We start from the raw sequence: 15,988 nt of genomic DNA, 5'->3' as shown, positions 1-15,988 counted from the left end.
GGCCAGAAATAGCTTTGTTTGTCTTTATCTTTCCCTCTCCATACATCTATTTGTCACCCCCAAATGTTGAAGACTGAGATCCTGGGTGTTTTTGTTGAGCTTGTCAGTGCTCGGGATTCACCGACTGCATCTAGCACTTTGTTTTCCTGGTGAGCTGCACAGCACAGTCCCCAGCAGTGGGTACACAAACAGGGTGGAGCCCCTTGGGTCCACCCTGCAACCCGCCACTGCTCTGTGGTGCGAGGTCTGCTTCCATTAGCCACTTCAGAGCTGGAGCCTCATTACCACACACTGGATACTGATGCAGTTACCTCTGGGTGGTCCCCTGACAGCGGGTTGTTAAATTGTTCCAACTTTATGGTAGCTTGATAGCATCCTTGATAGCATGACTCAGATTGATATTCAGCACTGTGGCAATTTTTGAAACAGTCTTTATTTTTAGTATTTTTTTTTTTTAAGGCTCCCACAGAGTTGGGCGCACTGTGCGTCTAGTGTGAGCACTGCAGACTCCGCACGCACTGTTCGGACATTTGAGATTTCGTAGTTGAGCGTACAGATTTCCTACATTTCTAATGACCAATTCCTACATTTCCCACACTTTCTGTCATGACATCATCAGACGAGGAGAAAGCTAATTTGCCTTGTAGTTTTGGAAAAACGAAAGAAAAGAAGGTGGCATATAAGGCCATTAACCCAGACTAGGAAAGAAGAAGGGGAAAACATTTGTCAATGCGGTGCAGAGAGTGACACTGCACGTCCTTGAGACTGGTTGCTCAGAGCAGTGTGTCACATATAAAACAGCTAAATGTGAAGACTTTGTCTCGCCCAGCAGTTTATTGTCTAACACCGAGTACACGTACGCGGTTGTAAAAACTTAGCTTTGTGTGGATGTGTTCTGTGGATGTCCGCTTTGCATCCACCTTGAGTATGCAGGAATGTCCGCAAAATCAAGAACGCCCATCACTATGGGAGCCTTTATTTTCAAGGATCCAGAATTTCTTGTCCTTTTTAAAAAATGTTTTGATCAATGCTTCTCCAGATTTTCTTAAGGTCTTTGTTATTTATTTTACTTTTTTGTTATCTTTGTACCTAACCTAAGAAAGGGCCACATTTATACACAGTCCCCAATCTTTATTTTATTGTATTTGTTTCATCCATTCATTCACAAATAACATGACTATTTCATGTCATAGAAAACAGAACAATAAATGGGCTTAGAAAGAAGAAGCCTTTCTTATATGGCCACCCCCTTTCTTAAAAAAAAATACAAATAGAAAAATATGATAACATAAACATCAGTTTATCATTTATCCACCAACCAACAAAAAAGAAATGGAAATATCTGATTACTTTTGCTATCTATAATACCTGAGGTCAATCACAGCATTGCATTATATTTAAGCAACATATTTGATTTGATTTCTATTCAATTTTAAATTTGATTTTGATTTGTTGATGTCTTTGGTTAAATTATTGCAACGTTCCATTACTTTTGTTTAGAAATTAGGTTTTGTATAAATCTCTGCACATCTCAAATTATAGATATTATCTCGTTTAATAAATCTTTTCTGTAGGTTAATTGCTAGCATATTATTCTGGACCTAATTTGCAAAATTATTTGCAATACATTCTATGTCGCAGAAACAATTCTATGTTGAATTTTCTCTGCCATAGTGTGTGCTCTACAGTAATGTATCATACAAATTCAAAATGCTGCATATTGTTAAAAACTGTTAACTGAGATTTAAAAATGTGGTCTTGAGCCTGCTCTGAGTAGCTACTTTTTTTTTATTTACCTGTTAAAGGCCAACGGTTAACTGGCTAGCTGTTAACTAGCCGAGCCAGGGAGAACTAGCCACTCCCTGGCTAGTTAACAGCTAGTTAGGAGACTAGGTAATGGCATTTTGGGTCCAGCAATGTTTTACAGGCAGATGCTGGAGTATCTGACATTCGGTCAAAGCAGAGAGTAATTGTTACCAGAGGCACATTAGACAGCAATACATACATAAGATTAGTTAGGATTACCAAAATTATTTCTGTTTACTAAGTGATAGAGTAAAGGGTGACAAAGGTTTTTACAGTGTGTCCACAATTATCAGGCAGGTGAGCAATTTGACCTTTTGAGTATCACCAGTTTAATGTATATTTTCCAAGTCCAAGCTATATACAGCTTTTACTGCATATAGAATGGAAATAATCCTTGTTGTTCATCAGTAGGGAAATCCAGGTGTGCCAGAAACAAAGTGGCAATTCAAAGTAAGTTCAGTAGAAGGAAATTTACAGAAGAAAAATTACTCTGCATTCATTAAAACTAGCATACTCAGACACAAAGAAATGTGCAACTGAGTAAGATCATTTAAAAATGTAAAACTATGTGCCAGACCATTTACAAGAAATGGAAAAACTGCAAATAACAGCAGGAATGTTTGTTGGGAGCAGTGATGGTTACAAAGTCTAACAGCTGCTGGGAGGAAGGACCTGCGGTAACGCTCCATTGTGCACCTTGGATGCAGCAGTTTGTCACTGAAGGAGCTCTCCAGTTCTGCAACTACTTCATGCATGGGGTTGGAGACGTCCAACAGTGATGTTATTTTTGCCAGAGTTCTTCTACCTGCACTGGGTTGAGTGGGCATCCAAGGACAGAGCTGGCCTTCCTGAGGAGCTTTTCTAACCACTTCCTCTCAGCTGTAGATGAGCTGCTGCTCCAACAACTCCAAAATTGAATGCTAATTAGATTTTAAAATGTCAGGTGATATGGATTTTTTTAATGAGGGAGGATGTGGTGCAAGGCGATCAACACCCTTTTATCAGGGTCTGCATAATTTTTAGGCAGCTTCTCTTACTCAGGCAAAATAGACCAAAAAAGAGATTTACCTGAGTCTGAAAAGTCTAAAAGGGAAAAAAAAAAAAGTATTTTATAGGAATTGCCGTACTCAGTTAAATCTCTTTTAAATTTACAAGATATGAATGTGTGATCACAGGTACATCAAACATTTTGTTGTAAATGGCTGGAGAAAAAAAAAATTAACTGCCGAAGATTGATTAGAATCAAACGTGAAGCTTCTAGGAACCCAGTTTGCTTGGGTGCTTTCATATTCCAGAATTGCAACCTTGCTGGAGTGTCCAGAAGTCCAAGGTGTTCAGTGCTTGGAGACATGGCTAAGGTAAGGCGGGCTGAAACCCGACCACTGCTGAACAAGACGCATAAGTTGAAACATGAAGACTGGGCCAAGAAATATCTGAAGACAGATTTTTCAAAGAATTTATAAACTGATGAGATGAGAGCAACTCTTAATGGACCAGAGCATTGAGCCTCAAGATCAACAGTTTTTAGAAGATTTGATTCATGAAAAAGTCTGCATCATTCCTAACGACCATGATTTTTAATGCAAGGCAAAGCTCCATTCCATGCATCGAAGTACTCCACTCAGTCGCTAGCCTGCAAAGGCCTTAAAGATGAGAGAGTAATGACACGGCCCCTTCCTTCCCTGATCTAAACCGTACTGAGAACTTGTGGACCCTTTTTAAGTTGGAGATTAATGGTGTCTCAGACGTCGTTGCCACACAAAAAGGTGATCATCAATGGATTAAGAAACTAACAGATGAATACCAAAACTGTATGTTTTGAAGTCTTATTTTCACTTTATGAAATAAAAATGAACAAGTTAGATGTCAAAAAAGTATTTTTTCACTCAATAGTATCATTATCCTGCATATTGATAGTTTCCCAGTAATTGTCCACCCACCTCAGAAAGCCACAACCTCACCTGTACTTTCTTGAAGATTCGGGTCTGAGGTTCATTAACATTTTGAATTCAATGGGAGCAGTGGTAGTACTTCTTCAATAATAAAATTAATCCTAAAAATTAAAGGGTGCCTAAAAATGGTTTACTCAATATATTGCTTTCTTTAAACTCAGAGGTTTACATACACTAAGATTACTATGGTTTTAAACAATTTAAGAAGCCAAGTTGATGATTTCATGACCATGTATGATTCTGAAAGGTTAATTCACAACATTTGTGTTTAATGGAGGCACAACTGAGAATGTCTTTTAGGTCAACACCTCAAACACGCTGCTTCCATGAGTGACATCATGGAAAAAATCTAAAGGAATTGGTCAGGACATGGATCGACCTCCATCATTCTTGGGTACCATTTCCTGATGCCTGACGGTGCTACATTTCATGTTTAAACTATTTAATCAAGTGTGGACTCCAAAGGAATGTTCCCCCATCATACCGTTCAGGAAGGGGACTGGTTCTGTGTACCAGAGATTAATGTTGTACAGTGGAAATAGAATTTGTAAAGATAGTTTACTGAAGCTGTGAAGAGAGTGTCATTTTTCTCAGTGAAACGAGCCCTGTACCATGTTGGGCTGAAAGGCCTCTTGGAGAGGAAGAAGCCATTACACCAAAAGCAACATTTAGATATGCGCTCAGACACAAAGACATTAATGTTTGGGGACATGTTCTGTGGTCTCATATGGGCATCATGATCATAGTTAAAGAACAACATTGCAACTGTGAAGTACAGGGGTGGCAGCATCATGTTGTGTTGGTGTTTTGCTACAGGAAGGAGTGGTGCTCTTTACAAAATAGATATCTGGAGGAGGAAACAATGTTGAGGAAAGTTTAAAGCAACGTCTCAGTACATCAGCCTGGAAGTTCAAACTTGGGCAACAATAGGTTTTCCAATTAAATCAGTTTACATCACATCACTGATTTACTTTGGACTAAGTATCCAAACTGGATCTGTCATTCATGGTGCTTAACTTAGTGTCTGTTGCTCTGTCAATGTGTGAATGAAGAAATATATGATTCGAGTCCTTTGCACAGTGCTGCTGCTATCTAAAGCGCTCATTAGAAAAGAGTGACTCCCTCTTCATTATAAACATATTTTTCCATAAACCTTGAAATCTCCCAAAGTTAGAACATGAAGCCCAAAAATTGTTGCTGAAAGGTAACAAGGTGTAACCTAATTTTCTTCCCCACCAAGACGAGGAGGAAGAAGTGAAAGAGGAGCTGCCCTAATGAGGTTTGAGCTGACGGCAGTGGCAGCTCGCCATGGCATGTGTAATAACACGTGCACAGATCTTTGGCATGCGCCAGGCTTGCCACCGACTCGCACTGCAGAGGGATGTGGAACGCCACGTGGTTTACAGGCACTTCTTCATGTTTTCACTTGACCCCTCTCCTCCCTCCCCCAAACACACACACACACACAAGCTCTCCAGGATAATTTAGCAGAACGTCATTTACGTCGAGTGTGGATTACATTTCTCCTCCAGTTTATCAGGGGGGTACACGAGTATCAAGCCTGTTGGTGCCTCAGCTCTGATGCTGCCTTGGTTTTGGACTCCGCTGAAAGTGATGCTTTGAAGGCATTTCAAACATTTTTTTATTTATTTATTTCTTCGTGGCTTCTGTTGATTTCGCCCCCCCCCCCCCTCTCTTCCGCTCTTCACTTCATTTGAAGCCTTGCTGCTGGCCATTTTCCCTGAAGGATAGCTAGCTCCGGTGAGTGCTGAACTCGTCAGATGTTGTTAGTTGTAATTCATGACATTTAAACGCCTTCCGTTAATTAACACAGGGAATTTTTCAAAAAAGGCAGGAATGAAATGTTTCTTCGTACATGCCAGAAGATGGAACCATGACATTACCGGCAGTGCTCCAATTAAAATACTCGGTTTAAAAATACATCTCTGCTCTGCTTGCCGGCTTGACATGGAAGACTTTGAAAAATGACGTTTAAGAGACCCCAGGCAGAAAGAAATGTTGGGAAAATAAAGGAAAGCGGTCATCATCTTCTGAAGAGCCTTGATCTTTTCTGTTTGGGAAAACAAAGCAACGCAAGAGATCAGCCTGACAAGGTCAAATTAATATGCCTCAGTAATCATTAAATGTCCTCGTCGAACTGCATATCTCGATGTTGGTATTTCTTCTGGAAAATATATTTTGCTCAATCTAACAGTTGCACCACACAGATAATTTCAGCAGCTTAATTAATGCCCCATGAGCACATCTCCTGATTCAACAAGCATACAATCATTTATTTACATTTTCTGACTGCTCAGGCATATTATTCCCTCCTCTAATGAGCCCAATCATGAGCAAATAATCTGTAGTGGTTAAAGAGAGCGAAAGACCTTCTACCTTTAACGCTTAACCTGCCGCATTTTATCACATGCAAAACAAAGATGAAAGTTATTCTTTTAAGACTCATCTCAGTGTTGCTCATCTCTGGTACAACTGGCTTCATAATCAGGCGAAGCCGACTCGCTGTACGCCCGAGTCAACAGAGATATTAATTCACGGTGGGAAGTTCCAGATTCAGAGAGAGGTAAAAAGGAAGCTGTTTGACTTAAAAGTTAATGACTAAGAGACTCCCATCTGCTGCAGATCATCTCCAGTTTGTTATGAGGTGGGGTAAAAATACACACTCTAAACATGCCCCTGAGCAGAACAAACTGCGGAGCTCCTCGTTTTCCTGAAACCCGGGCTGAGCGTCTTCATTTAACACAGAGGGGTGGGGATTATTTGTACAGTGATATCACCAGTTTTTACCGGAACTATTTGTGTACCAGGTACTGGGAGGATTGGGAAAAAGATTTTTATTGGATGAAGCCCATTTTATCTCCTTCACCTGCCAGGTTAGGGGTGTCCAAATTGCTCTTTCATATCATCCTTTCTTTGTTCAATTTCTGTCCAATATCAGGGATGGGAAGTAACGGGTCCAAAGGGAAAGCCAGACATCTCCATCTCTCCAGATACTGGGGAACCCAGCACGTTTCCAGACGACCCTGTGGTCTATACTTCAAAACAGAAGAGATAGTTGAAGTGCTCTCCTTATTGCAGAGAGTTGCCTCCAACCTAGATGAAGCCTTCAACCTTGTTCTGATTGAGAACCATGACATCAGGCTCAGAGGATCTAACATTCATCGTTTTTCTCTGATAAAAAACACATTGTCACAACAATCTGCGGCCTGGTGCCTTCAGATGCATTTCTTTCAGTCTTTCAGATCACTCTCTACCTAACAGTTGAAGATGAGCTGTTTCTGCTGTTTTGAATCCTTTCTGTGCCAGTCTGTTGTAACATGTCTAGTCTCTGAGCCTAATCTCTGTTCTTTTCTTTCTCCAACCAGGTGCAGGAGTCTCAGACGGACCGGCAGCTAATTGAAACATCTCCAGTTCTTCAGAAACTGACCAGCTTTGAGGATTCGATTGGTGTTTTGTTCACACATGTCCGCCTGCTGGCCAGAGCGTTCACCTTGAGGACCGTAGGCTTCAACCACCTCACCCTGTGTGTACACTTGATGCTTGTAGGATGCTCTCAGTCTGGAAGAGAATTTGTTTTTTCAGATTGTCTGGCCTATCCAAAACTTTGCCTTTTTACAACAGATTTTGAGCCTTTGTTAAACATTTTAACCTATAAAAAGGCTCCTAAACTTAATATATGTACCAAAGACTTTCAGAAAGTCTTGTCAGATGGGACTTCTTTATTTTTCCTTGTGTCCGCTACATCCGTGTTTCCTGAAGTTGGGTTCAGGAGCCCACTTGTGGTCATGAATCAACTAGTATAGGGGCTTGATATAAAAAAATTATTATGGTAAAGCATATTTGTGTTATATTTGACATATTGGCCAAAATATTGACAGCTGATGCAGTTCGTGTTTTTGTACCCTCTGATTAATGCTCCCCATGCTCTGGTTTTATTTAGGGGCATTTGTGTTATGTGACGAAAGGTGAAAAGGGTTTTTGCACCGCCTTGTATCCGTCCTCCATCTTTACTATCTTTACCTCTGCAGCGTATCCATGCTCTGTCTAAGTGACACCTGGAACACCATGTTAGGTGAGCGACGGCATGTCTGATATGTTTTGTGGCAACGGGCTGGGTCCAAGTATTTCTCATCCAAGAGAGGAAAGAGAGGCACTGGAGACTTTTAAGATCCCATATCTGTATTCTGCCTCTAACTGGGAGGCCATAACCCCACTGCCCCATGGGAAATGTGGTTTTGATTCACTGGATTGTCCTGGGCTGGAGGCTTTGTTTCATTTATTTCAGCCACATCTCTTATTTGTCAGATTCTCATTCCTCCCCTCTCTTTCTCTCTCTTGCTGTCTTGCTTCAGTCCACCTTGTGATTTCTTGGAGTCCTGCTTAAATCATTCTTTTTGATGCAGATTTAATTAAGGCTGGTTCGCTATACATCCTCCGTGCGTGCTGTGCTCAGAGAGAGAGATACACATGTGGTTTTTGCTCTGTTTTTCTCTGTTAATTGCGGCGTCTCGCAGCAGTGCTACAACGCTCCTGACTTTGAAAGTGTTTTTTTCCTGGGCTATGACGTTTATTCGATAGTCTGAGAGAAGTTGCAAACTTTCTACAGGGATGACTTAAATTGATCGCAGAAACAGAGAGAGCATCTGGATCTGTTGGTATCAAACACAGCGTTGTTGTGTAGCTGTCCTCATTTATTCATACAATGCAATTTTAAAAAATATTGCAATTTTCATTAACCCGCCTTCCGGCTAATGAGGCTGTACTCCTCCAGCTTGAGTTTTTTTTTACCTTCAGACTTCGGGAGGTTCATTTGCAATTGAAGCTTAGTTCACTTCTGAGCTTTACAACTCTACACAATAGTGGGTTTGACAGCTAAAGCAAATTAGGCTTGGCAGCACACGTTTGATATCTTATTGGCAGGTTGCGCTCTGTAATTGCTTGCTTAGGTGTGCCACAAGGACACTTCTCTGTGTGTTAGTGTGTACCTTCTGCACACTTCCCACACACAGTCCTGAGCATGCTCTAATCTATCACTTAAATGTCAAACCTCTCTCCACTCGAGGTCAGTTGAGTTGATTAGAGGTCCAGAGCTTTGTCTCCTACTGAGCTTTACTCTGAGGACTTTCCAACTCAAGGTTGAAAACGATATTTTCCAACTCGATGGCAGCGAGGTGGAGGTTTAAACTTGTTTAGCTGTATTAGATTACTTTTCCTGCAGCAAATGAAGGGGGAAATTTGATATATTTCTAGTTTAATTTATGTTCATTAGCTTGTTAGCAGCCAAAGGCACGTTGACCTAAATATAGCCGACCGACTTGATGGTGGGAGCTCTGCAATGGCTGCCCACGAGGAGCAAAGGTCAGACCGAAGTAGGTGACGTTGTCATGATAGAGTGAAGAACGAGGTCATATAATGGAAAGGACAGTCAGACGATAAGAAAGGATGTAGAGACGGGACGTAGTTTGGCCTTTGGCTTTTCACTTTGAGAAGGAATGGAGGACAAGCTGACCTAGATAGTGAAGGAGAGGCAGAAGTAAAACAATCGAAGTCATGGAGGCCAAAAGCAGAGATGGAGAGCGATAAAGTAATAAGAAATGGCAAGAAATAATCCCTTTCTGTTCTGTTTGTCAAAAGAACCATCTAAGTCCACATGCAGCCCTCATTTCTTTATACTTTTCTTTCATGTAGAGAGACTTTGCTGTGATCTTTTAAAGCCAATCTGACAATCCAAGATCTTTAACAATATCCAGTTATGTTCTCTTTGTCAGGCTGGTTGACAGCAGTTTTTTACAAAGGCGCCGAAGACGCCTGCAACACGGGATGAATATACATAGGGTTGGGAATGCTTTTAATTTGAACAATTCCAGTTCTGATTCAGATTCCTTGTTTCGATTCCAGCAATCTAACCAGAGTTGTTTCTGGATGAAATAGCCTAAACCTTTTACTTTTTATGAACTGTACATGAATATCTCACAGGGCTACTTTCAACCAGTTTATAAATATCAAACCTTTGAACTTGAACATAAATGCTATGAAACTTTATTTCTCAAAAATTTAACACATTTACACATTTCTAGTGTCTAATGCTGCATGTGCTTCCACATGTTCAACACTGAGCTCTCACTGATTGGCTAACCTGCTGCAGGATATCAGAACTGCCTGTACCACCCAGTCTAGATAAGCATCAGGTACAGTTTAAATAAAATCACAAACCATTCTTGTTGAGCAAAATGATCATGGCTGCCTTCTCAGGCAGTATGTATGAGCTTTCTGGACAGAGTCTCCTGCAGTGAGGAACAAACGTTCGCTGGGTTTAGAAGAACGCATAAATATGAGAAAGCGAAAAGACAACAGAGGATAAGATTTTTGTTGGTTCCACCACAATGCAGCAGGGTCCTCAGATATAGTGGAGTAGCACATCACAGAGTCTGGTCAACTGCCTAGCTAATGTTAACAATTTCAGGTTATCTTGTCTATAAAAAAATACATATGTTAATGTTAGCTGAGTGTTTGCATTTGTGTTGACCCACCTGTTAGCGGCTTCAATGTTAGTATAAGACATCTTTTATTGTTTTACTTACCTGATTCTGACCGCAGTACGATGCTAGGCTGAGTGTCGGAGGCGGAGGACGGCAGGTGTCTCAAAGAAGGGGCACTCTGTTACTTCTACATCATGAATCCGAACGTGTTTAAAGTTGTTGGTCTTGCACCCTCCTTTGCATGATATAATCTTATTGCAAGTGTTGGATTTCTTTTACTAAAGTTAAACCACACTTTCAATCGCCACTGCACACTGTCCATGGTTTCAGCAGTTGGCAGACTAGGTCTGCATTCTTGACTGCAAAGTCAGCATTCCTCCCATAATATAAAATACATTTATTTATTAAAATACCCTTTTATCATTTTTATGTAGTTTTGTGTAATTTTTATGTAACTTTGTGAATAGAAATAAGTGCTAAAAATTTTATTGTGTAATGAATCTGAGTTTCACTGTTTAAAATGATTTAAAACTAAAAATTTTCTAGTACAGCAAAAGATATAAAAATAAATTTTTAACACATTCTGGTTTAAAGATAAAGAGAAAATAGATGCTAAAGAAGCCAATGTCCAAAAAAAAACTTCAGAAAGCCACGGGAACCATTAATTAAGACCATTTTAAAAGATTATACAAACATCTGGCTTTTTAGAAGGGAATTATAAAGCAATTATAAATGAGTTCAAACTAAAACAGTACTTATTTATTATCTCTCGTTGACTTAAAAAGTCACGGTAATTCATTAAATGAAAGCAAATATACCGATGTTGGGTCAATGTTTCTAATTGCACATTTGCAGTTATCTTTATAAAATACTCTGAGCGAGATTTATTGAGAATGAATGAGGAAAACTAATCAAGAGGATCAACACACTTTGATTTATACTTACCCACGTTTCTCGTAAAAGCTGCTTGTTCATCAATGCTTTTAGTTCCATTCACCTTTTCGTTATGGAGTACTTTTAAAATCAACTCAAGTTGACTCCATGTGCTGTAAAGATGATATATACACTACAAACCAAAGGTTTGGACACACCTTCTCATTCAAAGAGTTTTCTTTATTTTCATGACTATGAATATTGTAGCTTCACACTGAAGACATCAAAACTATGAATTAACACATGTGGAATTATATACTGAACAAAAAAGTGTGAAACAACTGAAAATATGTCTTATATTCTAGGTTCTTCAAAGTAGCCACCTTTTGCTTTGATTACTGCTCCACACACTCTTGGCATTCTGTTGATGAGCTTCAAGAGGTAGTCACCTGAAATGGTTTTCCAACAGTCTTGAAGGAGTTCCCAGAGATGCTTAGCACTTGTTGGCCCTTTTGCCTTCACTCTACGGTCCAGCTCACCCCAAATCATCTCGATTGGGTTCAGGTCCGGTGACTGTGGAGGCCAGGTCATCTGGCGCAGCACCACATCACTCTCCTTCTTGGTAGTCAGAGATAATATTGCAGGTGTGGTTTGGATCATTGTCCTGCTGCGTAACTCAAGAACACAAAATTCATGGTTTCAATGTTAATAAGAGGTAATTCAGGATTTAAAAAGAGGAGCAGTTACTTTTTCAAGTAGGGTCAGGTTGGTTTGTTTTTTCTATTGATTCACATAGATTATCTTTGTCGTATATTACAATTAGTTTGATGATCTGAAACTAAAAAATAAATCTGATAGGTAAATGCCTTTTCACAGCCCTGCAGATAACGTTGAGGTGATATTATTTTTAAGTATGTTAACCTGTTGGTTTATACGCTGCACATTTTCAAAAGAACTCTCAATTCCCAACCAACAAATTGCCCAAAGTAATTCTATTTGAATTGTACATAAGTGTTCAAAACAGAACCAGAACATTATTTTCCCCAGAACCAAGAGGGAATTGTTTTTTTATAAAATAGAGAGGTCCTTTCTTTTTTGATTGGACGGCCTTATTGCTGCCCGCTCAGAAGTGCTGTTAGAGGCATTTTAGATCAAATTCAAAGGTGAATAAAGACCTCGGCTCCACACTTTACTTCAATTTCCCCCAGCTTTTCTGGAGCATTGTCGCTCTGCGGCTGAAGTGAATAAAGCAGGCCTCTTTTGTGCAGCCTCACACGTTCCTCTTTGACCCGCTCTGTCGCTTCCTTTTTTTTTCCTCCATCTTTTTCCCCTATTCACTTCCTTTCTCACTGTCACCCGCTGTTTCCTCTCTGCCTCAGCCTCCTATTGGAAGTGAAATTAGATCACACCACATCTTTTCTCTCTTCTCCACTGGCGTTTCTTCCTTTCTGGCTGTCGAGCTTTGGATTTTCAGAAATCAGGTGTTTTAGATGTGCAATCTTGAAGTTGGAGGAGGATTTCTCTCAAGTCTCCAACTTGAACTTGGCTTTTTACGCTCTCATGAGCCATGGCGGAGCCTTTTCATTAAGAAGCCCTCTGATTATTTTTAATGTGGGCATCAAGCAGTGTCCCTTTTCCTCAAATGATTCTCTGTCTTGGACCTCAAAGATGCAGTAAAAGGAAAAGAAAAGTGGATGCTCCAAGTTAATACTTATCCTGTGCTCTTACATAAGCTCCCCTGCAGTCTTTAAATTAAAATCTAATTCTTTATTTTTCCAGTTTTAAACATTCAAATGGCATCCAAGTTTAATTCCTTTCCATTTTTTAAAACTAATCCTTCTTCGGTGCTAATGGGGTAAACTTCATATCAAACAGTAATTTTTAAAGTCAGTTATTTGTTAGTTTAATGGTTTTTGCGCAGTAGCTGGAAATACTTTAGGGGATAAGTTGTCATACAAAAACACACATATCCCTCAGTCCAATCATTCAATAAACACAAATGACTCATCTGTCTAAACTCTAATAGCTGTTTATGAAAACTAAGTACACCCTAATACTTAGCAGCTTGTAGAACCAACTTTAACAGTTTAGCGTCTAGAGTCATGCTGTCATATTCTTTGAAGAGAGAAGAGTTTCTCCTTCAACCCTTGGAGACAAGACATGTTCAGTTTTTGACTACCGTATTTTCTCGACTATAGAGCGCACCTCAATATAAGCTGCACTGGGCTAAAAGCCGCTGATATCAACTGAACTGATTACATAGTTTAACTGAACATAACTGAACTGATTAGTTCCCGAATGGTGCCTGTAGCATAAAAGTGAAAGTGCTGATCAAACAAATCACAAAAGTTATTGATTGGTTTATTCATCGTCCTCCTGCGGTCTGAAACTTTAGATTAAGGATTTAACCCCGGCTCTCTGAAACATGAGTGAGGTATCTCACTATGGGACACGCCTCCAGCGCCTGTCCCCCAGAAGCTCTATTACATTACGCCAGTCTTGACTGGCAGGCGGAAGTGACGTCCGCTCCCATGGGAGGGACTTCCTCCCAGTATAAAAGTTGACGTCACGTAGGTGATCTTCAGTTTGATAAGCACACCTCTTCCTCGCTCCCTGCAAGGAGGGTGATCTGGTGAGATACCTCACTCATGTTTCAGAGAACCGGGGTTAAATCCTTAACCTAAAGTTCTCTTTCAACATTCGTTTCGGTATCTCACTATGGGATATTTCTGCTCCCGTATTGCCAGATAAGCTCACTCGAAGACCAACAGATTGCATCTTGCATTCATGGCAATGTGGAACCCACACCCTTAGAACCGTGTGAGCCAGTGTGGGCCTGGTGACATCCAGTTTATAGAACCTAGTGAAGGTGTGAGGGGTCGCCCAGTTGGCAGCCTCACATATTTCCTCTGCATGTATACCCTGGAACAATGCCCAGGATGAGGCCACACCATGAGTGGAATGAGCCCGCAGACCTGCAGGGGGTGCAAGGCCTCTGCTCTCATAAGCCATAATAATAGCCCCCACTACCCAATGCGAAAGACGTTGCTTTGTGAGAGGCTTTCCTTTATGTGATGAAGCCCACGACACAAACAGCTGCTCTGATTTACAAAAATCTGCTGTTTTTTCCACATATAACCGCAGAGCTCGTACTGGGCAGAGCGTATGCAATCGTTCATGCTCCTGAGAGGAGAATAGCCATTAATTCAAGGGCACGGCATGGCAGAGCCGTAGCAACCTTAGGTATAAAGGCAGGATTAGGTTTCAGTAAAACCCTTGACTCACCCAGAAACTGCATGCAGGACGGGTTAACTGAGAGCGCTTGAATGTCACTCACACGCTTAGCAGAGACCAGAGCAATCAATAAGGCCGTTTTAAAGGAAAGCACTTTGAGCTCAACCTGCTGCAACGGTTCGAACGGTGCACGTGACAACGCATCAAGTACCATAGGTAAATCCCATGAAGGAGTGAGGCTCCTCGACACTGGACGGAGCCGTCGTGCACCTTTCATGAATTGACACACCAGGGGTGCTGCCCCACTGTTTTGTCACCAAAGCCAACGTGACAGGCTGAAATAGCAGCCAGGTACACCTTCACAGTGGAAAAAGCCAAGCCTTTATCCAACAGTGCCTGCAGAAAAGTTAAAACGTCCGACACAGGGCTTTGCATTACGCTCACCATAGGTTTTGCGCACCAACCCACGAATGCCTGCCATTTACCCTCATACACGTTACGCGTGGAAACGGCCCTTGCATTTTGAATTGTGTCAAAAACGTTCTGGGGAAGCCCACTGGCAGCCAGATTTAACCCCTCACAAGCCAGGCCCATAGGGCCATGCGCTCTGGATGTGGATGAAATATTTCCTGCGTCAGGAGATCTCTGCGGAGGGGAAGCCGCCATGGCTCGCCGTGTAGCATCTGAAAAATCTGTTAGCCAGTGTTTCCCTGGCCAGCGGGGAGCTATCAGAATGAGTGAGTGTTTTCCCTCTCGCACCCTGGCGAGAGTAGGAATGATCAGTTCCAGCGGGGGAAAGGCGTACAGTAGGACCGGCGGCCATTTGTGCGCTAGAGCATCCAGTCCAAGCGGAGCTTGTTGCTCTGTCAGTGAGAAAAACATCGGACACTGAGCATTTTCCCCTGATGCGAAGAGGTCGACCCCCGCTCGGCCGTACCTCTTCCATATCTGGGACATCACATCGCGGTGGAGTTTCCACTCTTTGTAGCGGGGATTGCCCCTTGACAGCAGATCCACGCCTCTGTTCATTACCCCTGGCACGTGAGTCGCTCTTAGCGACAGCAAGTGTGAGCTGGTCCAGATTATCAGTCTGTATGCCAGCTCGTGTAAATGACGTGAGCGCAGACCCCCCTGTCTGTTGATGTAAGCCACCACTGTTGTGTTGTCCGCTCTGACCAAAACATGGTGCCCTTTGATAAAGGGCAGAAAGTGTCCCAGTGCCAGCATCACGGCCAGGAGTTCCAGACAATTTATGTGAGCTGTCTGTGTTTGTGGACTCCAAACGCCGTTTACCATCATCCCCTCGTGAGTGGCTCCCCAGCCTGTCAGCGAGGCATCTGCGGTAATTACCTTCCTCGTCAGGATGGTTCCCATGGTAACGCCGGTGTTGAGAAAACCAGGCCGCTTCCACGGGCTCAACGCGCGTACACATATGAGAGAAACCAGGACGCTTCGGTGAGCATGGCGTGTGGGGCTCAAGCTGAGTGACGTCGCCCACCTTTGAAACGGGCGCATGTGTAGACGGCCGAGTGTGATGACCGCCAGCGCAGACGCCATCAGACCAAGCAGTCTGAGGCATAACCTGGATTTCACCTGTGTGCCTCTGCGAAAGAGTGCCAGACA

The 15,988-nt window shown here is 41.8% G+C and overlaps 1 protein-coding gene across 5 annotated transcripts in view; it reads left to right on the top strand.

The window, feature by feature from the left end:
- Positions 1-15,988, top strand: part of drosha (drosha ribonuclease III) — a 158,681-nt gene that overhangs the window by 97,562 nt on the left and 45,131 nt on the right. For all 5 annotated transcript variants that reach the window (XM_047349539.1, XM_047349538.1, XM_047349537.1 and 2 more), the window contains one exon: positions 7,145-7,302. In XM_047349539.1, coding sequence (XP_047205495.1) covers positions 7,145-7,302 — 158 coding nt within the window. The remainder of the gene's footprint in view (positions 1-7,144; positions 7,303-15,988) is intronic.

Source organism: Girardinichthys multiradiatus, chromosome 21 (assembly GCF_021462225.1).
Source record: "Girardinichthys multiradiatus isolate DD_20200921_A chromosome 21, DD_fGirMul_XY1, whole genome shotgun sequence".
Lineage (NCBI taxonomy): Eukaryota > Metazoa > Chordata > Actinopteri > Cyprinodontiformes > Goodeidae > Girardinichthys > Girardinichthys multiradiatus.
This window is presented reverse-complemented; position numbering and strand designations above follow the sequence as displayed.